Source organism: Ammodytes marinus, assembly GCF_949987685.1.
Source record: "Ammodytes marinus genome assembly, chromosome: 1".
In the NCBI taxonomy this organism is placed as follows: domain Eukaryota; kingdom Metazoa; phylum Chordata; class Actinopteri; order Uranoscopiformes; family Ammodytidae; genus Ammodytes; species Ammodytes marinus.
The window spans coordinates 9887828-9913449 of NC_137230.1; the positions used below are offsets into that span (position 1 = coordinate 9887828).

General features: G+C 41.4%; 2 protein-coding genes across 2 annotated transcripts; both read right to left on the bottom strand.

The window, feature by feature from the left end:
- Positions 1-287: 287 nt before the first annotated feature.
- On the bottom strand, positions 288-10649 carry LOC307250875 (hatching enzyme 1.2-like; the record flags this gene model as incomplete). The annotated part of the gene is made up of 9 exons (XM_080028139.1): positions 288-320; positions 1444-1511; positions 7706-7830; positions 7924-8005; positions 8608-8786; positions 8877-8997; positions 9658-9813; positions 9934-9985; positions 10551-10649. 9 exons carry the CDS (start codon positions 10647-10649, stop codon positions 288-290), a joined length of 915 nt encoding a protein of 304 aa, XP_079884265.1.
- An 889-nt stretch (positions 10650-11538) lies between these two features.
- Positions 11539-22596, bottom strand: LOC307250883 (hatching enzyme 1.2-like; the record flags this gene model as incomplete). Its single annotated transcript, XM_080028150.1, has 9 exons — positions 11539-11602; positions 16672-16864; positions 19654-19778; positions 19872-19953; positions 20556-20734; positions 20825-20945; positions 21606-21761; positions 21882-21933; positions 22498-22596. The coding sequence occupies 9 exons, from the start codon at positions 22594-22596 to the stop codon at positions 11539-11541; spliced, it is 1071 nt and encodes a 356-aa protein (XP_079884276.1).
- Positions 22597-25622: the final 3026 nt, after the last annotated feature.

The following is a 25622-nucleotide window of genomic DNA, read 5'->3' on the forward strand; positions in this document are numbered from 1 at the left end:
TGAGCAAGAAACACAACCCCCTGCCTGTGAACCAGGATACTGGTTGGACCTAACACCAATTTGTGTTTGACTGCAATGTTCTCAGTATCGACAATGCATTTAATAATGTGTCTCACTCTTCGTATTAAACAGTGCAGAGCGAAGGAACAGCATGTGTTGAATCACCCTGCAGGGAGTGTAGGTTACGGTCTATACGTCAACGTGAAAAGCAATGTGTTTCGGCATGTGCACATATGTTACGTGTGTCTATATGCATGTGCATCAAACATATTTGAACCTTCCATTTGTTACTCCCCCATCGTCTCCTCCCTCTCCAGGATCTGGACCATTAACACAATGCTGAATTCAGACGTTAATGCTCTGAGGTGTTAAGATGGCAATCCTGTATTCGTCTGCCAGAATCTGCTATCCAGTGACGGAGATGCAGTGGTGCGATAACTGCTAGCCAAAACTCCTCTGTTAGCACACAGCCAAATGGGCCGAGCTGGCAGCCACACCGCAGACAGATAATATTTGTATTATGTTCACACTCCCACTGCGGAATGATTAGTCATGTGAGTGCATGTGTGTGCCCTTATTTTTGCATTAAGTATTTATCATAGTAAAGTATGTAAAGTCTGCACAAAAGCTCATTGCTCTGAAAAATACTTCCATTGTGCAATGGCATATAAAACGTTTTGGCCGAGAGGCGTAATCAACTTTGTTGTAACTTATGCATACTTTGTTGTATGAATGTAAAAGACATTCATTTATATGAAAAGGTATCGCATTGTAGCTTTAACCTTTGAGCCTTGGTAATGACTTTAAATTGACATGTTAACTTCCAGACCAGTGTTACTGATCTGGCCACCTGTTCACCAAAAGCCCTGTTTCTACAAATGCTATTACATTTCCGTCGCTTCCCAACGTCTGCTGTCCATGGTGCTGAAGAAAATGTGTATCTTTAAGGTTGCAGTGAGCGATTCTGGAGAATGCTTGTTTTCAAAACACATCTGGGAATATCTCTTCACGATCTGCTTCCTGTAACCACTGTGTGTGAGAAGAAAAGAAATCCAGTGTAAATGTACAGCCTATGCTCTGTAAATGGGTATGTTGCCAGCTACGGTGGGCACCCTTTGTTTACATACCCTTATTTTATTTTTTTTACAAACGTTGTAAAATGTGTTTACACATGTAAGCTTTCGGGTGGACTTTACTTACTTTCTTTGAATACAATTTGTTGTCCAGCACCATCAACAACATGGATCTTCTAACACTGTCTTTTTTACTTAATGGTACTTTTCCATGAATATCAATTTTATCCTTTTGGATCTTGTATTTTTCCTCTGAGCATCATGCATGTTCAAAGCATGGCAAGGGAGGGCGAAGACACAATGATTCACCACCGCCCCTGCATAGCCACACAAGTTGATGCTTCCCGACTTCTATCGACCAATTACTCACCGGGGTGAGCGTCGTGTGAGCACAGGCCAACTGAGTTGTCAGCAGTGCCGCTGTGCTGTGGACTGTGGCTGGAATAGAATGGGGATGAGGTAGGGGGTTGGGGGGGGGAGGACACCATTGAGGGGCCTTTTTTCTATTGTTTGGAGCTGACAGATCGCTGGACGGCTGGGCGACTAGACACGAAGCATCAGTGCTCCGGCCCCGTGTTCAGCAGCAGCTTCAGGTCACTTCCAGGACCTTGAGAAAATAAGGGAGTCAGACTCCATTTGTTTTCTCGTCTCTGTTCCCCAGGGGGAATCAGAGGGGAAGACATTTGGAGCCGTCCCGCCTGACTAGCTCCAACTCACTTAAGAGGTCCGTTTTCGCCTCGCTCCCCTCCCGAGCTTTGTTCACACATCCAGCGGACATGGCATGTGGGACAGTTGTGCTCTAGCTTGGCCAGAGTATCAGGAGGGAGCAGGGGGAGGGGGTTGCATGGAGGGCAGCTGAGGCACACAGCACTGTGGTGAAATGAGAGAGACCATTATAAAAGGCCACAAAAAACTGAATATGCCTTTTTCAGTTGGCAGAAGAATAACCTGGGAGAGTGTGTTTGGTAATGGGTTGCTTGTGTGCATGTATTGCTATTGTAGAGTTGGATTCTTCATGTACTGCCCAAAAAATAATAATAATGTTTTGAATGTTTGAACACTGGATATTGCAAGTCGCTCAAACTACAACTTAGCTCCTGGCTAACGGTTTTTAAATTTCCCCTGGTGAAAAGAGAACAACATTTAGTTTTTCCTCTAAGGAATGAAGAAGCCAAAGTGGATTAGCAATTCAGCAAGTGTTGAGCAAAAAGCAGCACTTCTACAAGGATTAAGGGCATACCGCTGGAAACTAAAGGCGGGCAGAACAACTAGAGTCACAGCAAAGAAGAGACAGTGGGAGATAACAACTTCCGAGTCGTTAGTAAGACAAGTGTAGAGGTAGGAATGTAACACCGAGAGGGATACAGTATATTTTTGAGATTCGGATTCCCTGGCAAACCAACATAGACAAAATGACACCAGAATAGTTCTTATAAAAATATATACTTTATTACGCTATTTTAAAAGACAAGCTTGTTGATCAATAGCCTCTGAAAAGAGGACAGAATTATTTAAATGCAACGTCTTCTTAGTTGTCCAATGTTCTATACTAGGGGGAAATACCAAGCTCAGTCCAGTCCCAGGTTGGCTCCTTGTTTTCCCTTCGGTCCAATCCGGAGGTCCAGCGCCAGGGATCACAATGTGTCAGGGTGTCTTTGATGGTTATTTACTTCTTTATTACAAGAAGTTGGAAAATGAGAGGGATACACATATCAAGCCAACACCTTAAGCTTCAATTTAATTAAGAATGACTATTGAAAGATGTTTTGGTGACGAGCAATTCCTACTAGAGTAAAAGCATGCCTTAAATGGTCCCTTCAATTTTTGGATTAATGTTAATAGTACTATGTTGCATTTGCCCTGTAGATGTTAAGATTGATCTAATTCTAGCCTCCTTATATACAGGTATGTTCAGTGTTGGGAAAGTTATTTTTCTACGTGAACTAGTTCAAAGTTCAGTTCACATACTTTAAAATTAACTAGTTCAGTTCATAGTTCATCATTTCTATACTAGGGGGAAATACCAAGCTCAGTCCAGTCCCAGGTTGGCTCCTTGTTTTCCCTTCGGTCCAATCCGGAGGTCCAGCGCCAGCGATTCCTAGGGGCCGCTCCGCCACTGTCAGACAGACATGAAAGTCAATGTGTGCCTTGCAGCACGGTACATTTAAAAACACATACACTCTCTCTGGGTTAGGATGACAACTTTCCTTTTTTTTTTCTCTTTTTTTTTTTTTTAAGATATTTTTTGGGCATTTTTATGTTTTATTCGACAGTGCAGAGAGACAGAGGTGAAATGGGGCAGAGAGGGGAGTGACATGCAGAGAACGACCGCGGGTGGGAATCGAGAGGGAGGGGGACGCCTTACCAACTGAGCTAAAGGCGCCCCCGGGTGACAACTTTCCTTAACGTGGATGTATACGAGCCCATCAACCAGTGCATTCGTCACCACCGTTCCGCCGTCGCCTCTGGATCTGGCACCTCACTAAATCAAGCAGGAACAGGAATCAACAGCTTCTCCTCTCGTGTCTGAATATAAAAAGCACACACACCAATGGAGGAAGAGGCCACTTCCCTTTAGTTGGAGTGTTGCGAGCGTGGGTGGGAATCGAGAGGGAGGCTGTGTAGAGCGCTAAACACTAGGGCAGCCGGTCGCGATTCACTTGTTCAAATCTCCGGGATTCGTTATGTAGAGAATCCGGATTTTTCCGTGTATGGTAATGCTGCAACGTGCTCAGGCCCACTCCGGCCATGCCCCCACCTGAAAGTGTTCCGGAAGGAAGGTAACCAATCACAACGGAGTGGGGTTTGCAGGAGGGGGCGGAGAAGGACGAAACCTGGTGTTGATAGAGAATGCTGAATGCACCCAGATGGGAGGAAGAGCTTCCCGAAAATCTGTGATTCGTGTCAGGTTGCTCTATAGGAGTCATTAATGAGAAATTAAGACCAGAAAAATAGTATAAAAGGAGATCTTTAAGCAAGACAATACCGAGCCACATTCTACATGTCTTAATACAGCTTGGCTTCGTAGAAACAGAGTGTGGGTACTAGACTGGCCTGTCTGCAGTCCATACATACCTGTCTCCCATTTAAAAAATGTGGTGCATTATAAAGCACTAAATATCACAATGGAGACAACGGAGTGTTGAGCGTCTGAAGTTGTATTTCAAGCAAGAAAGGGAAATCCATTTGCTTTCAAAATGTCAACAATTAATGTCCTCGGTTCTATATTTGTGTATATTTACAAAAAATCAAGTTTTATCAATTGTTTGAGGTTACTGTTATTTATTGAATACATGTCAAAAAGGATTAGGAAATTATCACATTCTGTTTTATTTACAGAATTGGGGTTGTGTAGTAGTATATTGGAATATAGTAGTTACTGAATAACTATATAGTATTTACTAAATTTGTATATAGCAGTTACTGAATAACTGTAGTAATTACTCATTAGTTTTTCATTTGTTACTCAGTTACTACCCACAATTTTGTGTACTTTACTGTATTAAGTGTATTGTCTCAATAAGTAAAACATTTTACACTTGCTTCAGTTAGCTTTTTTAACCTCTCTGATATGTGATTCTAAAAGCGCTGACATAGTCTGAGTTTAAAACATCTGTCAATGAGATAGAACTACCCGTTTTCTTCTCTTATCAGTGTGGGACAAACTGATGCTTTCAACATACGGTTATATAAAACCACCCGAAACAGGAAACTTCCAAGAAAAGGCAAGGCTTATTAGCTTATATGGCATATCAACTGGAAACGGAGAAACAGCAAAAACTATACTTAATATTCGACACATTGACAAACATGGATTTTTTCATGTGTTTTAACAAATCCAAACTTCGGAATTATTAGTGGCAATTGATTTGCAAACATAAACTCTTATTGAACTCATTTAAAACAGCTCCATTTGGGAGATTTTTGAATAAATGTCTGCAAATGAGATATGTGGGTTTCTGCCTCATGTATGCCCAAACACATAAATGCTCAAAGGACAACAGAGGATGCAATGGACAACTCCATTCCTTTCCTTGTTCCTTTGAGTACAGCAGGAGTAGTTATTTGGTCTGCTGTGTTGTTTGAGCATTGTCTATCTTTAAGTTGAAGATAAAGAAGTATACAGCAGTTTATTTAAATTTTTTAGGAGTGCCTCAGGTTGAGAGCCTTCAAAGAAATAAAATCATTGCATGAAAACATCTTCATCTTGGGCTAGTGCCATTATTAAAAACAATTGCATGCTGCAGTGATACATAATATGCATCTACCAAGTCAATCATGTGCATGCATCCTATCATCCATGCTACACATCACCTGTGACCTCACCTTCATGGCCATTAAAGGGATAGTTCAGAATTATTGGAAGTGGGGTTGTATGAGGTACATATGCATAGTTAGTATGTTAGTTACCTTATGGAGATGGCTGTCAGCGCAGTCACTATAAAGTGTTTGGGGGAGGCGTTGCTGTAGCAGAAGTCAGCTTTGTTTTGTTTCTGAGGGGGCAAGAAGAAAAATGCTTTTTCCCCCAAATATAAATGTTTACCTAAAAAATTAGTATCCATTCAATAGTTTTTTTCACTGCTGGTTTGCAGGTGATACTCTGCAATGCACCAGCGCAATTTGGCGTAGTAATACATGGCCGAACTGCGCTTGAATGAAAGTACAAAAATAAACGGCCATCTACCCGTACTGTATAACATATCAGCCGCAAATCAGCAAGAAAACAATTCTAAATTTAGCCTACAATTGAACAGATATTTATTTTTTAGTTAAGCATTTATATACATGCCGAATAAAAGTTTTCTTCTGGCCCCCTCTGCAAGTGTCACACTACACAACAACAACTGACATAAGCACAGAAGAGTGGAACGACCCATCCCTATATGAGCTCAACGGTTCACTTTATCCAGGGCTGGAAACTATGCAGTCGGTGTCTACAGGCTTTTTCCTGGATGACCACACCAGGGAAATTATTGCCAGTGGTCTCAGGGAAGTTCTCGAGTCGTAGGGACTGTGGGAAGAAAACTTGGTGTGCTTCACCACAGATAACGCCTCTTACGAAATCCTTGCACTTACACGCATACAGTGCTTTGGCCACATCTTCATTTAGCCATTGGTCAGAGTCTAAAAGGAGTAGCGGCTCTGCCCCGAGTTCCTCACGAATGACTGAGCTTCTCACCCTATCTCTAAGAGAGACGCCGGCCACCCTCCTGAGAAAGCCCGTTTTGGCCGCTTGTACCCGCGATCTCGTTCTTTCGGTCATTACCCAGCCTTCATGACCCTAGGTGAGGTTTAGGAACGAAGATTGACCAGTAGATCGAAAGCTTTGCCTTCCGACTCAGCTCTCTTTTCGTCACAACAGTGCGGTAAAGTGAGTGAAAAACTGCCCCTGCTGCTCCGATTCTCCGGCCAATCTCACGCTCCATTGTTCCCTCACTCGCAAACAAGACCAATTTGTTATAAGTCAGATAGGTCTTTCCATGTGTCATTTTATATAAAATAATTAATCATTGAATTTACAGACAATCTTGATACCGGGATATGATCTTTTGGACATATCAATCAACAATTTGTGACAGTCTTTGGTATTTTATATTGTAGCTGATCCCTTTAAGTTGCTATATTGGGCAATTAACACAAGGCTATATTGATATTTTTCAGTCAAGTACAGTGCCCCTGGAGCAGTTTTTAAGTGCCTTTCCTCTGGGCCATCGTGCCAGCCCAAAACCTCTTCATGTAACCCCTTACCCTGAAATCACTTGTGTAGTAGCATTCCAGTAGTTCCATAAACTCTGCCCTAGTCCATGAACATATTGTTCCAGTAGCCCATTTTCTGATCAGTTTGCCCTACTGGCCCTGGTTCATAACACCAATTCTCAGTGTTTAGTGGATCTTACAGCAGACCACAGTTACCTCCCAGAACAAGACCCAGTAAGTATCAACAATGGCAGACATTCAAGAACAAGTGTCACACGTGAAGAGCTGGAAGAGCACAACTGGACCAGCTGCAGAGGGATGGGACCCACCCAGAGTGGTTAACCCAAAATCAGAAAGCCATGACCCCAGAAGGAAACAATTCCTAATGTCCCTTGAGCCCTCATCCCTTCCTACTCATCCCTCCTACATCCCTCTCTCATTTCTAATGCCAGCTTCTGTCTGGTCTAAAATCTGCCCAACCGTACTCCAGTAGATGCTCCTGGACCAACCTGACATCCATCTCCAATCTTCACCTCTCATCCAAATCCATTGATATGTTGTCAACATTCAATATATTCAGAATTCATTTAACCTTCAAACGACAAAATTGTTGTGTTGTGCTCCTTATACTGAGCATCACTTCCACCAAATGTTTTCACTGTGTACCACTCGATTGTGTATGGAGTGAATGACCAATAGGCTTAATTTCAGTCAAAGTAACTTTATTGTGAAAACATTGACTGTTGTGCTGATGAGTCCAAGTCTTCCGTTGTTCAGGCAGCAGGAGGAGACAATCCTTCCTCTGATCTATCAGTCAGCACATCTGAAATGGCCTCCTCTGAAACAGTGAATAGCAGGTCATTAGGGGAAAACTGGTAATAGCAGTGTGTGTGTGTGTGTGTGTGTATTCATAATGTGGTGGTGTGGACACTCACAGCACTGGTAGAGTCTGTTGAGCCTAGCTTTGTCATTGCTGCTCATCTCCTTAGCGTTGCCAAAGTTGACATTGGGGTTAGGGATGGGCACCATGGTGGGCTGGCCGTTCTTGGAGAAGGCGGTCCTACAACAAGTCACAGAGCATTTAGACTGAACCACATAACTACCTTTGTATAAGTACTCAGGGCAGGGCTGAAGTCAAGCCTCCTGTTCTCACCTGAAGTACTGCATGACAGAGCCGTAATCGTAGGAAGTTCCCTGGTTCAGGGTAGCAATCTTCCTGAAGTTGTGCTCCATTCCTACAAACACAACAAGAATAAACCAAACATTTACATTTACTAACAGAGAATTGTATTGAAATCTTCTGTGGAGATCTTGAACTTCAGACAATCATTTTGTGAGGAAGGATATGAGAAACAAGACTTTTAACCCAGCTCCTTATGTCTAATGTTTCCGCTTTTTGGCTCACAAAGTGGATCTCTCACACACAAGGTTGTAGCCGACCACAATACCACAGTCTACAAATAGTCCATCATAAGAAAAAGTCCAGCATTAAAAATGGTATTTAGCCATTAACCTAATAAGTGGACACTTTGAAATGTTGATGATGGTGCTATTTAAAAAGTCAGAGGATCACCAAAGTTATTAGTGTTCCTCACCTCCCAATTCATGAGCAGGGGCAACATTCAATACCAAACCCTGACCTGACTGATGTGCAGGTTATGAAAAGAGAATGATTTTAATTCTTGAAAAACAAATTTTTAATTTTTGAGATCACTTTTGTGTGGCAGTGGCTAGGCTAGAGGGTTGCATTTTCATTGTATTTGTTCACAGAGTTTAGCAATGAAATAAATAATTATAGGCCTACATAGCCATTTTAAGTATATAGTGTATTGTTTACCAGACACAACATTCTGCAGCAATACTTTGATGTGGTTGTCCCTGTCAGAGCGGGTCTGCTCATGGTTGAAGCCCAAAGCGTGGAGCAGCTCATGCTGGACAGTGCCGTGGTAAAGGCAGCCACTGCGTGCCAGGGACACCACCTGTTTCCCTCCTCTACGGCCGACGAAGGAGTAGCAGCTGGACACAAGGCAGTGGAACAACAGTGAAGGCTGAGAAAAGCTGAACAACTGTCAAACTGTTGATGACTGTCACTTTCTTCTTTCTTACCCATTCTGAGACTCAATGCTCAGCCAGTCCCTGTCGCTGCTTCTGGTGGGCCTGAAGCGAATGCAGGAGAAGGAGGAGAAAGACTCCAGTCCACGGGTGATGATGGCCGCCTCACGGGAAGCTGGAAAGACAACAAGGTGGTTTTTACCATCCCACAATACAAGAAGAACCAGTACAGTGACATATTGGCTTCAATATGTGGAAATTGTGTTACATTTTGAAATTGTGAAAAATACATATTGGCTACAATGTCTTCAATAGCAGATGGTATTTATCCATAGAGAAAGAAACAATCCCTGCATTCTAATATCCAAACGTCCGTGCTATTTAGTACGGTAGAAAAAGATTTAGGATGTCCCAATTCTTGTGGTCAGATGCACGGGATGCCCTACTATATTAGTAGGCTTTTTGGGCGATTCTGACCCACAATCCAATGCGCCGTGGATGCACTTCCACAGCCTCCGAATGAAAACGACCAATAATGCGACTTATATACAAGCAATAGGCAAGTTCAAGGCATGACGTTATAATGATATAAATAAGTAAAAGTATGTCCAAATTGTGTGCCTACAGCATGCTAACAAGATTATTTTTATGATCAGCTGTAGTATTTAGAACGGGAAACATGGGGAACAACTTCATGAGGCTGGCAGGTTTGGTATGGTCTGTTTAATCTTTCTTTTAAATGTTTTGTCAAGGTAACTGCTACAACAGGTCCCATCCAAAGTGAAAAGCTCCTGGCTAGAGACAGAGCATGTATAGAACCCTGCCTGATACTTACAGAAGTGGTTGGTGATGTAATAAGGAATGTAGACCTTCCCATCAGTATACTTTCCCCACTTGCAGCCTCGGCTGGTGCAGGGGTCGGCATTTCTCTCTGCCTCGCTGTTGATGGCGATGTCTCCTTCAATCAGGATGGGATCATCCACAGAACGCACTGAAACACACACTCAGTCACTTCAACACCTGTGGAACTGCTACTTACAGAAGAGCAACTCTAGTTGAAAGCTTAACAGCTGCTATGAGGAACACTGTGCCTGCAGCAGCTCACACTCACCCAGATTATTGTTGGCTCTCTCCAGCAGTTCAGAGACAGAAAGCTCTGAGTCCTCCTCTGCTCAGGGACATCAAAAAGCAAAATATCAGTCACTTTTGTGTTCAAAACACCAGTCACTCTACTATGCATGTCAGTACAACAGGTCTGACCATTAGACAAGATTACGTACCTGCCTGCAGGTGCAGTGTGAGATCAGGGGAGAAAAAAGACAAATATTAGAAATAGTTATATAAGAGTTATATGATAATATACTACTAGAAAACTAACCAAAAATCCTGCCATCCTAATCACCAAATACTATGTCTAAAAGGGGCATTTTCACATTCATAAAAAGACCCTTTTAGCATCATATAACTTACTGTAAAGCTTTGTTGACAAAAATCAATATCACCCCATAATGGTACAATCACCTGAGAGACACCAATCAAACAGTACTACAAGATAGTGGTTTAGGGTGCTTGAAAACTCAATAGACAATCATAATGAATCTTTTCACAGAAGACTTTAAAGGTTTCATATGAGGGACAGGATGCCATTTCATCTTAGTATCAGTGACAGTCGTAGTTTAAAACATCTAGAAATCTTGTGATGCAACATGACCAATGCGCCAAATTCACATTGCACTGTCTTGATCCTACCTCATTGTCGGCCAAACAGTAGGCAGACAGCAGCAGCACAGCCAAAGCTGAGAACCTGAAAACAGACGAGCGAGCCATGGCAGCAGACCTGCAGCACACACACACACACACAGGAATCAGTTTCCATGTGGAAGTACTACAGCACACTGCTACATCTTCAAACACTCAAACACAGTGCATTCTGCTGCAGACGTTTGCAGCTGGACTCACCTTAGAACCTCTGTGTCGACTTGTGAAGCTGAGGTTTCCCTCCAGGTTTTTATACATGCTTAACTGCGTCAGTAAGCCCAAATATGGATAATCTGCATACTAAGACATATAAGCTAAACAAACAGGCTTATCAGTCACATATGGTTTGGACACATAAGCAGGCGTAAGCATGTCCATATTCAGGTGGAAAAAAGGAGCTTTATTAGTGTAACGGTCATCCATCAGGTGCTCTCCACCTCATATTTTCTCAGAAATACAAAAGTGACTTGTTCCCACGGGTGTTTTAGCTACACAACAGTACTATGTGTGTGTGTGTGTGTGTGTGTGTGTGTGTGTGTGTGTGTGTGTGTGTGTGTGCGTGCGTGCGTGCGTTGGTGTGTGTGTGTGTGTGTGTGTGTGTGTGTGTGTGTGTGTGCTTATCTAGCAGCTGTCCATGAAGGCCAGTGCTGTATAGCATATCAGCCGCAAACCAGCAATGAAAAAATCGTAAATTTAGAGCACAATTGAAGAGATATTTATTTTTTAGTTAAGCATTTATAAACATGGCAAATAAAAGTGTTTTTCTTCTGGCCCCCTCTGCATCAACTGATCACAGACACCCCCACCAGGTGGGGCTCCCTGCAACAAATGATTGAAAGGGTCATAGAGCAGGATCTCCTCCATCTCTTCAAGCCTCAGGATGAAGACACCTAACGCACCACGACAATCAAAGAGGGCATTCTCAGCTACTTAAATGAAAAGTATGCCGACCAGACCACTAAGGTCGACATGGCTTCTCTTGTTGGCCCTCAGTGAAAATGAGCATAACCACAATCTCCAAACTGTGGACACAAACCCACTGTAATGGTAGAAGTGCATGAGGCACATTTCCCAAAAGTGGCCAAGCTAGCAAATAAATATTTGTGCATCCCTGCTACCAGTTGCCCATCAGAGCGGGCGTTCAGTACAAGTGGCAACTTCTCAAATATTTCATTATATCTTTTCATGGGACAGTGAATAAATGGCACTTTGATATATAAAGTAGTCAGTGTACAGCTTGTATAACTGTTAGTGGTGGGCCGATAACGGCGTTAACGTGCTGCGTTAACGCCAGACTCTTATCGGCGATAAAAAAAATATCGCCGTTAATCTCTTGTTCCTCTTATTTTAGCGCGGATGTATACCTGGCCGAATTGCACTGTAATGCACGAGTCAGAACGAGTCCGACTTCGCACCTGTGTAGCCTACCACATCAAACGTAACGTGCTGACATGGATGCAGCTAAGAAGCCGCCGGGTTTGCTTCAGGGAAAATGTATTTTTAAGAAGCTTCCCAATGGAAACCTCGACAAGACCAAGGTTGTTTGCACCTTGTGCAATGCGGAATTGGTTTACTGTAGGAGTTCTAACAGTCTGTGCTCTCGGAAGCGGCCGGGGCATGCGTGTGTGCAATGGGAGAGCTTTGTGTGGAGAGAAAAAAAAGAGGCAAGGGAAATCGCCAAAGCCAATGCATAGCCTCGACTCATTAAAGGTTGAAAATCACTGAATTACACAACATGTAGGCTAGCCTATGGCTTAAGTACGGAAGAGGATTAGGGCCACACATGAAAAAAAAAAAAAAGTTCTGACTTTATTCTCAGAATTCTGACATTAATCTCAGAATTCTGACTTTAATCTCAGAATTCTGAGAAAAAAGTCAGAATTCTGACTTTAATCTCAGAATTCTGAGAAAAAAGTCAGAATTCTGACTTTAATCTCAGAATTCTGACTTTTTTTTTTTTTTTTTTTTCATGTATATAAAAAAAGTAAAAAAAAAAAGTCAGAATTCTGAGAAAAAAGTCAGAATTCTGACTTTAATCTCAGAATTCTGACATTAATCTCAGAATTCTGACTTTAATCTCAGAATTCTGAGAAAAAAGTCAGAATTCTGACTTTAATCTCAGAATTCTGAGAAAAAAGTCAGAATTCTGACATTAATCTCAGAATTCTGACATTAATCTCAGAATTCTGACTTTAATCTCAGAATTCTGACTTTATTCTCAGAATTCTGAGAAAAAAGTCAGAATTCTGACTTTAATCTCAGAATTCTGACTTTTTTTTTTTTTTTTTTTTTCATGTATATAAAAAAAGTTAAAAAAAAAAAGTCAGAATTCTGAGAAAAAAGTCAGAATTCTGACTTTATTCTCAGAATTCTGACTTTAATCTCAGAATTCTGACTTTAATCTCAGAATTCTGAGAAAAAAGTCAGAATTCTGAGATTAAAGTCAGAATTCTGACTTTTTTCTCAGAATTCTGAGATTAAAGTCAGAATTCTGAGATTAATGTCAGAATTCTGACTTTAATCTCAGAATTCTGAGAAAAAAGACAGAATTCTGACTTTAATCTCAGAATTCTGAGAAAAAAGTCAGAATTCTGAGATTAAAGTCAGAATTCTGAGATTAATGTCAGAATTCTGAGATTAAAGTCAGAATTCTGAGATTAATGTCAGAATTCTGAGAATAAAGTCAGAACTTTTTTTTTTTTTTCATGTGTGGCCCTAATCCTCTTCCGTACTTAAGGCTATGGAAATCATTATGGAAACAATATTTTTTTTATCAGTGATAGCTCAGCTGATCTCGTTGCTATAGAGACCACGTCCGTCCGCTTTGTTTGACAACTGACAGAGCTGCCAAGTCTCACCCTTTTGGCCGTGAGACACACTCATATCAACCAGCTCACACTCTCACACGCTAGCCTACAACTCAAATTTCTCACGCGGAGAAGTTAATCCCCAAAATAACGATTGTTTTGCGGGACTTTTATTTTGACAGTCTTATATTGAAAAGCTAACGGACATGAGTTCCGTGACATCCTCTTTCTGCACGCAAGTTAACTTGATGCATTAGGTGTGCACCTGCACAGGAGATGAGCCCCTGGTCTGATGCGCCACCTGGCTTGAGAAACACGTTCTCAAAGACTTACTTTGAGTCATTATTTAGGGAGCACACACATATTATGAATGAATTCAAATGAGCCATTTTAATCTAGATTAATCTAGATTAATTCCAAAATTAATCTAGATTAATCTAGATTAAAAAAAAAAATCTATGCCCACCTCTAATAACTGTGTATATGTACTGTCGCCTCAAAATAACTTGACACATAGCCATTAATGTCTAAACTGATGGCAACAAAAGTGAATACACCCCTAAGTGAAAATGTCTAAATCGGGCCCAAAGTGTCAATATTTTGTGTGGCCACCATTATTTTCCAGCACTGCCTTAACCCTCTTGGGCATGGAGATCACCAGAGCTTTACGGTTGCCACTGGAATCTTCTTCCACTCATTCATGACGACATCACGGAGCTGGTGGATATACGAGACCTTGCGCTCCTCAATCTTCTGTTTGAGAATGCCCCAAATACGTTCAATAGGGTTTAGTTCTGGAGACATGCTTGACCAGTCCACAACCATTACCTTCAGCTTCTTTAGCAAGGCACTGGTCGTCTTGGAGGTGTGTTTGGGGTCGTTATCATGTTGCAATACTGCCCTGCGGCCAAGTTTACGAAGGCTGAGTGCACATGCTCAGCATCATACCAAGAGAATGGCTTTGGAAAATAGAGTATGAGTGCTGCCAGCATTGCTACATGGCTTGAAGGGGTGGGGGGTCAGCCTGTCAGCGCTCAGACCATACGCCACACACTGCATCATACTGGTCTGCATGGCTGTCATCATAGAAGGAAGCCTATTCTTAAGATGATGCACAAGAAAGCCCGCAAACAGTTTGCTGAAAACAAGCAGACTAAGGACATGGATTGCCTTGAAGATGTTTTGTGATAAGTTAAAATAAAACTAAATAAAATTTAGACTATTAAGCTCTCTCTATTTGTTTTAGTACAGCTTTCACATACAATGTGTGCAAACATTTTAGGCAAGTTGTATTTTTGAGGATTCATTTTATTATTGAACAACTACAGTGCTCTCGGTCAATCCAAAATGTTAAAGAACCTAAACCTGAATGTTTACGAAAGTAAAAGTGAGGTTTTGTCTTTCTTTCGAGAATATATATATATGTTTTGCTATTATTAGGCAACTATTAGTATGCAGAATTATTCTGCAACTAAATAAAAAAATGAAAATTTTCCCATCTCACTTGTTTATTTTCATCTGTTAAAGTGAGAATAATAAAACAACTAAAAATTTACAAATAAAAATGGAGTCTGTCAGTTTCTTGATCAGTTAACAATCAACTTTTTGTGCAGCAGCAACCACAACCTCCCAGACACTGTTCCGAGAGGTGTACTGATTTCCTTCACTGTAAATATTCCATTTAAGCAGGGCCCACAGGTTCACAATAGGGTTTAAATCAGGTGAGGAAGGGTCATGTCATTATGTTTCATCGTTAAGGCCTTTACTGGCTAGCCATGCAATTGAGTACTTCAATGCATGTGATGGAGCATTGTCCTGCATAAAAATCATGGTCTTCTTGAAAGATGCAGACTTTTTCCTGTACCACTGCTTGAAGAAAGTATCTTCTAGAAACTGGCAGTAGGTTTGGGAGTTCATTTTGAGGTCATCTTCAACCCGAAAGGGTCCAACTAGCTCATCTTTAAAGGCAACTATTAGTATCTTTTAAGATGAGCTAGTTGGACCTTTTCGGGTTGATGACCTCAAAATCAACTCCCAAACCTACTGCCAGTTTCTAGAAGATACTTTCTTCAAGCAGTGGTACAGGAAAAAGTCTGCATCTTTCAAGAAGACCATGATTTTTATGCAGGACAATACTCCATCACATACATCGAAGTACTCAATTGAATGGCTAGCCAGTAAAGGCATTAAGGATGAAAAATCCTCACCTGATTTAAACCCTATTGAGAACCTGTGGGCCCTTCTTAAACGGGATATTTACAGTGAAGGAAATCAGTACACCTCTCGGAACAGTGTCTGGGAGGCTGTGGTTGCTGCTGCACAAAAAGTTGATCGTCAACAGATCAAGAAACTGACAGACTCCATGAATGGAAGGCTTGTGACAGTTATTGAAAAGAAGGGTGGCTATATTGGTCACTGATTTTTTTTGACATGTCGGAAATTGTATTTGTAAATTTTGAGTTGTTTTATTATTCTCACTTTAAAGAGGACCTATGATACTTTTTGACTTTTATGACCTATAAACGTTGTTATAATGATGTATAGTCATGTTTAACCATACTAGCGTATCAAATAATGATGTTCATGCATTAAGACGTATTCCCTGCTGACCGTCTGGGGTGTCTGTGCAGAGCACTCGAGAAGTCACGTGTTCAAAGCGGTTCAGAATTTCCGGACATTCTTTTCGTCAGGTTTCCATGTATGGTAATGCTGCAACATGCCCCCACCTTCCTGCTCAAGTCTGCCTCGCGAAAGTGTTCCGGAAGGAAGGTAACCAATCACAACGGAGTGGGGTTTGCAGGAGGGGGGAGGGAGCGGAGAAGCACAAAGCTGAGTGTTGAGAGAGACAGCAGTGCGTGCTCAGATGAGAGGAAGAGTTTCCCGAAAATCTACATGTTTTTTTTATGTGATTCGTGTCAGGTTGCTCTATAGCAGTTTTTAACAAGAAATTAAGACCAGAAAAGTAGTATAATAGGAGATCTTTAACAGATGAAAATAAACAAGTGAGACATTTTAGTTTTTTTATTTAGTTGCAGAATAATTCTGCATACTAATAGTTGCCTAATAATAGCAAAACATATATATATTCTCGTAAGAAAGACAAAACATCACTTTTACTTTCGTAAACATTCAGGTTTAGGTTCTTTAACATTTTGGATTGACCGAGAGCACTGTAGTTGTTCAATAATAAAATTAATCCTCAAAAATACAACTTGCCTAAAAATGTGGCACACAGTGTAGTGTTCATTGGTGCTTGTTGTGTATTTTGGGGCAAGACGCAGTACTTGGGACTCACCGTTGTGCACTCAAATGTCGAGGTTTCCATGTTAGGTTTGCAGAACATCCCAGGTTGCTGAGCGCTGCCAGTAGTGTTGTGGTGACCGCAGCTAGTAGCAAATTGTCTCGGGTGCACATCTATGGGCTCGGTGGGAGGCCCCAGCTTGCTAGTCTTCTTTTCCACCCCATATGGCTTCAGTGCTTAAAAACCTGCCGCAAAAAAACACATGAAGACTAGGGTTGAGCTTATTAATATTTGGTAGAGGAAGTCAGCTAGAGGGAATGCTCCTTCTATGAGATTGTCAAGTGTCTCCAGTGCCCAGCAGAGGTGTGACTGACTTGGCCAGCGCTCTTGTTTCCTTATACATTCTGCACTGTTAAATATGTTCAGTCCAAGTCATGACTGGTATAGAGAAGTTATTGGGCCGGTTTTATAAATAATAAATTGTTACACATATCGAGCATTTAAAAGAGGATGTCAAATCATTTTTAAAGTAAATCTTTTTCACCTTCTAAAAGTAACTGTCAAGAAAAGAAAGAACACTTTGTGTCAGAATGCCAAATGGACTTTTTGAAAATTAAGAGATTTAAGTTCCTGTTCTCTGAACACGAGCAAAGACTGTTTTCTGAAAATGTAAATAGACCTTTTTGCACCAGTACACAAACTTGCAATTTACGATTGTAATGTTGGAAGTACTTGATATGTTATGCTTGAATGAAACATATTTACTCGTTTGCTTTACTCTTTTGTTTAAAGGTGTTGCATGAATGTTGCATTAAATATTATAAAAATTGGGGCAATGTCAGAGCATATATTCTCCTTATTAATTGTATAACATTTTAATGCTTAAACATTTGTGTGACTTGCTGTAAGCTTTGTCCCAGTGAACTTAACACACTTGTGGGGTGGGGGGGTTTACTTGTCCATGTTTACATATTCACATGAGAACATGGCTTAAAGACGCATGAGGAGCAATTGGAGGAAAACTCCCTAAAACACCCAATGCATTGCTTGATGGGACAATCTAGCACCTGTATCCTGTGAAAACCTCCTCTGATGGAACACACATATACTATGGAGCAAAGCACACAAACCTCACCCTAAAAAACTTCTGATATTCTGTTCATACTTTGCTCAATCTTGTACCACTTGTACTGCTTGTATTGACTCCTTGCTTTGCTGGTAAGTGAAAATCTACCAGACTTTGAAAAACTGCCTGACTCAGATTCTTGATTGAGACTCCTGTGTTTCAATAAATGAGCTATTTGAATTTCACTGACAGGTTGACCAGCTTTTGTTCTTAGCTCTCAACCTGTCGATTCAGCTAGAGAGATTCAGCACAAGAGAATCAAACATCTATTCCTGTTGCATTTTGCTTGTTTTGAATGTTTTGTTTGCTTTTTATTTTCTCTATATTGTATGAACCTTATTTATTTGCTTGTTGAAACTTGAACATTTCAGTTTACAAAATATATATAGTCATAGTACAGTGCCCCTGGAGCAGTTTTTAAGTGTCTTTCCTCTGGGCCATCGTGCCAGTCCATAACCTCTTCATGTAACCCCTTAACCTGGAATCATTCCAGTAGTTCCATATTTTCTGCCCTTGTCCACGAGTAGCCCATTTTCTCATCAGTTTGCCCTACTGACCCTGGTTCATAACACCAATTCTCAGTGAATAGTAGATCTTACTGCAGACCACAGTTACCTCCCAGAACAAGACCCAGTAAGTATCAACGATGGCAGACATTCAAAAACAAGTGTCACACATGAAGAGCTGGAAGAGCACAACTGGACCAGCTGCAGAGTGATGGGACCATAGATAGTTTACAAAATGGATGTAGCATCCGGGCTGACCTCAGTTATTCACACGGCATCCAATTCTCCTGGCGTCGCCATCTTGTGAGATTTTTACTCCGCCTCACGTCGGGGGGAGGGAGATACGCCCATCTAGCTGACGTATACCTCTGAGGCAAAGTGAGGGACAACGGGCGGACAGCTGTCACTCAAGAGATCGCGCCAATACATTTTAACCTACAAAAGAATAAAATCTAGCCTGCTAGAAAAAAATTCACCCCCCTCAGTGTTGTCGTGGAGATATGACCTAAACATACAGACTAGATTGTTTTTTTGGACCTAGCCGTAAATGGGTTTATTAAGACTGTGAAAACGGCCTGTTTAACAAGTGAGTCAAAGAAAAGTTGCTCAGTCTTGGTACCAGGTCAACGTGGCCACCGAAGGTACTGCAATGTTCGTCACTTCCTTATTGGATGCTGGTAGAACTCGCAATGGTTGGGGCTTGGATGGGACCAACCCAGAGTGGTTAACCTAAAGTCGGACAGTCCAGACCCCAGAAGGAAACAATTCCTAAAGTCCCTTGAGCCCTCATCCCTTCCTACTCATCCCTCCTACATCCCTCTCTCATTTCTAATGCCAGCTTCTGTCTGGTCTAAAATCTGCCCACCCATACTCCAGTAGATCCTCCTGGACCAACCTGACATCCATCTCCAATCTTCACCTCTCATCCAAATCCATTGATATGTTGTCAACATTCAATATATTCAGAATTCATTTAACCTTCAAACGACAAAATTGTTGTGTTGTGCTCCTTATACTGAGCATCACTTCCACCAAATGTTTTCACTGTGTACCACTCGACTGTGCATGGAGTGAATGACCAATAGGCTTAATTTCAGTCAAAGTAACTTTATTGTGAAAACATTGACTGTTGTGCTGATGAGTCCAAGTCTTCCGTTGTTCAGGCAGCAGGAGGAGACAATCCTTCCTCTGATCTATCAGTCAGCACATCTGAAATGGCCTCCTCTGAAACAGTGAATAGCAGGTCATTAGGGGAAAACTGGTAATAGCAGTGTGTGTGTGTGTGTGTGTGTGTGTGTGTGTGTGTGTGTGTGTGTGTGTGTGTGTGTGTGTGTGTGTGTGTGTGTGTGTGTGTGTGTGTGTGTATTCAAAATGTGGTGGTGTGGACACTCACAGCACTGGTAGAGTCTGTTGAGCCTAGCTTTGTCATTGCTGCTCATCTCCTTAGCGTTGCCAAAGTTGACATTGGGGTTAGGGATGGGCACCATGGTGGGCTGGCCGTTCTTGGAGAAGGCGGTCCTACAACAAGTCACAGAGCATTTAGACTGAACCACACAACTACCTTTGTATAAGTACTCAGGGCAGGGCTGAAGTCAAGCCACCTGTTCTCACCTGAAGTACTGCATGACAGAGCCGTAATCGTAGGAAGTTCCCTGGTTCAGGGTAGCAATCTTCCTGAAGTTGTGCTCCATTCCTACACACACAACAAGAACAAACCAAACATTTACATTTACTTAAAGATAATTGTATTGAAATCTTCTGTGGAGATCTTGAACTTCAGACAATCATTTTGTGAGGAAGGATATGAGAAACAAGACTTTTAACCCAGCTCCTTATGTCTAATGTTTCCGCTTTTTGGCTCACAAAGTGGATCTCTCACACACAAGGTTGTAGCCGACCACAATACCACAGTCTACAAATAGTCCATCATAAGAAAAAGTCCAGCATTAAAAATGGTATTTAGCCATTAACCTAATAAGTGGACACTTTGAAATGGTGATGATGGTGCTATTTAAAAAGTCAGAGGATCACCAAAGTTATTAGTGTTCCTCACCTCCCAATTCATGAGCAGGGGCAACATTCAATGCCAAACCCTGACCTGACTGATGTGCAGGTTATGAAAAGAGAATGATTTTAATTCTTGAAAAACACATTTTTAATTTTTGAGATCACTTTTGTGTGTCAGTGGCTAGGCTAGAGGGTTGCATTTTCATTGTATTTGTTCACAGAGTTTAGCAATGAAATAAATAATTATAGGCCTACATAGCCATTTTAAGTATATAGTGTATTGTTTACCAGACACAACATTCTGCAGCAACACTTTGATGTGGTTGTCCCTGTCAGAGCGGGTCTGCTCATGGTTGAAGCCCAGAGCGTGGAGCAGCTCATGCTGGACAGTGCCGTGGTAAAGGCAGCCACTGCGTGCCAGGGACACCACCTGTTTCCCTCCTCTACGGCCGACGAAGGAGTAGCAGCTGGACACAAGGCAGTGGAACAACAGTGAAGGCTGAGAAAAGCTGAACAACTGTCAAACTGTTGATGACTGTCACTTTCTTCTTTCTTACCCATTCTGAGACTCAATGCTCAGCCAGTCCCTGTCGCTGCTTCTGGTGGGCCTGAAGCGAATGCAGGAGAAGGAGGAGAAAGACTGCAGTCCACGGGTGATGATGGCCGCCTCACGGGAAGCTGGAAAGACAACAAGGTGGTTTTTACCATCCCACAATACAAGAAAAACCAGTACAGTGACATATTGGCTTCAATATGTGGAAATTGTGTTACATTTTGAAATTGTGAAAAATACATATTGGCTACAATGTCTTCAATAGCAGATGGTATTTATCCATAGAGAAAGAAACAATCCCTGCATTCTAATATCCAAACGTCCGTGCTATTTAGTACGGTAGAAAAAGATTTAGGATGTCCCAATTCTTGTGGTCAGATGCACGGGATGCCCTACTATATTAGTAGGCTTTTTGGGCGATTCTGACCCACAATCCAATGCGCCGTGGATGCACTTCCACAGCCTCCGAATGAAAACGACCAATAATGCGACTTATATACAAGCAATAGGCAAGTTCAAGGCATGACGTTATAATGATATAAATAAGTAAAAGTATGTCCAAATTGTGTGCCTACAGCATGCTAACAAGATTATTTTTATGATCAGCTGTAGTATTTAGAACGGGAAACATGGGGAACAACTTCATGAGGCTGGCAGGTTTGGTATGGTCTGTTTAATCTTTCTTTTAAATGTTTTGTCAGGGTAACTGCTACAACAGGTCCCATCCAAAGTGAGAAGCTCCTGGCTAGAGACAGAGCATGTATAGAACCCTGCCTGATACTTACAGAAGTGGTTGGTGATGTAATAAGGAATGTAGACCTTCCCATCAGAATTCTTTAACCACTTGCAGCCTCGGCTGGTGCAGGGGTCGGCATTTCTCTCTGCCTCGCTGTTGATGGCGATGTCTCCTTCAATCAGGATGGGATCATCCACAGAACGCACTGAAACACACACTCAGTCACTTCAACACCTGTGGAACTGCTACTTACAGAAGAGCAACTCTAGTTGAAAGCTTAACAGCTGCTATGAGGAACACTGTGCCTGCAGCAGCTCACACTCACCCAGATTATTGTTGGCTCTCTCCAGCAGTTCAGAGACAGAAAGCTCTGAGTCCTCCTCTGCTCAGGGACATCAAAAAGCAAAATATCAGTCACTTTTGTGTTCAAAACACCAGTCACTCTACTATGCATGTCAGTACAACAGGTCTGACCATTAGACAAGATTACGTACCTGCCTGCAGGTGCAGTGTGAGATCAGGGGAGAAAAAAGACAAATATTAGAAATAGTTATATAAGAGTTATATGATAATATACTACTAGAAAACTAACCAAAAATCCTGCCATCCTAATCACCAAATACTATGTCTAAAAGGGGCATTTTCACATTCATAAAAAGACCCTTTTAGCATCATATAACTTACTGTAAAGCTTTGTTGACAAAAATCAATATCACCCCATAATGGTACAATCACCTGAGAGACACCAATCAAACAGTACTACAAGATAGTGGTTTAGGGTGCTTGAAAACTCAACAGACAATCATAATGAATCTTTTAACAGAATACTTTAAAGGTTTCATATGAGGGTCAGGATGCCTTTCATCTTAGTACCAGTGACAGTCGTAGTTTAAAACATCTAGAAGTCTTGTGATGCAACATGACCAATGCGCCAAATTCACATTGCACTGTCTTGATCCTACCTCATTGTCGGCCAAACAGTAGGCAGACAGCAGCAGCACAGCCAAAGCTGAGAACCTGAAAACAGACGAGCGAGCCATGGCAGCAGACCTGCAGCACACACACACACACACAGGAATCAGTTTCCATGTGGAAGTACTACAGCACACTGCTACATCTTCAAACACTCAAACACAGTGCATTCTGCTGCACACATTTGCAGCTGGACTCACCTTAGAACCTCTGTGTCGACTTGTGAAGCTGAGGTTTCCCTCCAGGTTTTTATACATGCTTAACTGCGTCAGTAAGCCCAAATATGGATTATCTGCGTACTAAGACATACTGTATGAGCTAAACAAACAGGCTTATCAGTCACATATGGTTTGGACACATAAGCAGGCGTAAGCATGTCCATATTCAGTAGGTGGAAAAAATCAGCTTTACTATTGTCAAGGTCATCCATCAGGTGCTCTCCACCGCATAGTTTCTCAGAATTACAAAAGTGACTTGTTCCCATAGGTGTGGAAGGCCAGCAAGTTCAGAAAAAGGCAGATCTACTACACAACAGTACTGTGTGTGTGTGTGTGTGTGTGTGTGTGTGTGTGTGTGTGTGTGTGTGTGTGTGTGTGTGTGTGTGTGTGTGTGTGTGCTTATCTAGCAGCTGTTCATGAAAGCCAACAACCTGAGAAAGAACATTTGAATATTGCTGATTACTGTGCAGGTTTACACTGAGTTCTGCTGAATGTTCATTTAGTTTTTTGAAAAGAACTGTGAACTCATACATGTGTCGTACAATTCAAACAGAAACAGGATAACTTGGGGTTAAGATATATGAATATACATATTTTATTTTGCTTTGCATTCAATTAAGCTTGCAAGTCATTCTGATATTGTTTTATATAATTGTACATGTGTGGTGATTTCACTGGAGTCTTCATTTCCTATTTGGACAACACAAAAGCTAATTTAATCAAATTCTGAATTGTATTAAGCACTTGCACTGAGCACAAGAGACATGTCTGGTTTTGTAGATGGGGGGGGCCTGCACTTTTAAAATCTCAGCGGGATTTTCTAGTTCAGTATTGACAGCATGTGATACAAACTGTAGCCCATTAGCTCTGTAGCCCATTATCTTTTGCACAGTACTATGTCAACATGGTTTGGTAGCAAAGCCAAGCACAGTTATGGTAGATGGGTGCATTCAATGGAAGCTATCTGTTGCGTCAGACACCCGTGACACAGAGCACAGAGGGGCCACAAAATGTGACTGACAATTTCTACAAAAGACTGCATCAGAGTTACATCTAACACTATCACAATTGTTTTTTAAAGCATAAAGCATTATATTGCATTCTTAAGAGTTTAACAATGTTTTAATTATTTGTTGTAAGTAAGAATGGCAGTGACAATAATTAATTTGGGATCTCGAATCCCTTTAACAATTATGTGAAAATTGTAAGGTGAGCTTTAGACAAAAGTGAAAGTATGTTTGTTATTTGTCCATCTTAGATAATCTTCTAACGTTTATGCAGAGTTTTAGAAAATGTTGCTTTCCTAAACCTGGCCCTGGGCTAACACACCACCACCAATTGAATATATGTTACAAGCAGTGTTTTGCTTGAGGGTTAACATTAATTTTACATTTATTTCTCCTTCGCTTTCCCCGGCTTTGTGATCATAACAGGAACACAGAAAATATTTATTACATCCAATTAAAGGTTTCTTCTGTGTCCCTGTGACCCTCTAAGCATCCTACTGTTATTTTGCCTCTAGTGTTGATTATCTGAGTAAAGCGTATAGTCTTCTTTTTTTATTGTTGTTCGCTTTGGTTTCCTGTGAGAGCCATCAAGTAATTACATTTAGAAACTATCGGGTCTTAGAGGAGAATTTCACAGGTCGCAAAATAAAGCAGTGACCTGGTTCTCTCTCTGCTTGAGTCTTCAGTATCCTGGTACTTGATCCTTCTGTATACTTACATCACAGCGGGCTTTCACATACCGTTCCACCACAGTTTCCTGCAATTAGCCCCCTGTGCATCGGAGTGCATGTTCACATCATACAGTCTCTGTCATGTACTGTACATGTTTCATCAAGTAATGGCCCATCCGTCTATAAATGGGAATTATGTGTTTTATGAAAAACAAAAATCCAGGCAAGCTATCTGTAATTTGAGAGTAAATAACAACCAGAATTCCTAAGGTCATTGGAAGAAATAAAGGGTTGGAAACCAGATATTCTATCAACTTTGTGCTGACAATTGTTTAGTAGACAAATATCATGTCCTGTTTGGTTGTAAGAATTTAAATGTAATGAATTATAGGAAACAGTACCTACTAAAGTATAAAATTGTTGGTTTTGCCTTTGAGGTCAGATTGGCCAAAAGTTATTGGTAAAAGTGGTGCTGACTTGAAAAACGTCCTGTGGTGGATTTAAACGGCCTGTATTCACCAGAGTTTGCTGAGCAGATAGTCTTAAAGGTTAGAAGGTCACTGGTGAGAGACGAAAACACCTATGTAAGGACATGTGTTCGACTTGTTGTGATGAAACGATCTGTCTATTTGTCGAAAATTAAGACATGTGATGCACCTCACAGAGAGATATAAATGCAGTGCTGTAACCTTAAGAGAGAGCCATTGCGGCTTCTCAGCCTGCTGCTTCGATGCTACTATGAAATCATCTGTATGTCCTCTGGAATCCCTGCAATAAACCTGAAACTGATGAAAAGTCCAGTCTACAGCCTTTGTCTTTGTCAGCCATGGGGAACGATTCGGCTACTACAGTCCTCCAATTGTTTAACCAACATTTGTTGTATTTTGACCATGACATACGTCATTGTTTCGTTTTGCTTTGTTATAATAGTATATTTGTGCTCCATACCATGGTATTATAGCCTGGCACCGCCCGCCTACGTACTTTCCCTTCAGTAGTCAGTTTGGGCTTGCGGTGTATTCATAGGTTTTCTCCGGACATATTTTTGCCGGTCCAATCAGCGAACGGAGGGAGTGGCTCAGAAGCCGGCGCATGACCAAACGTTATGGAATTGGCAGATCCAATAGTTTTAAACTTCAACAGACACCCGCCTTCAAGTGAGTCAATGTTTGTCAATTGAGCGCTTCTAGACCTTCTG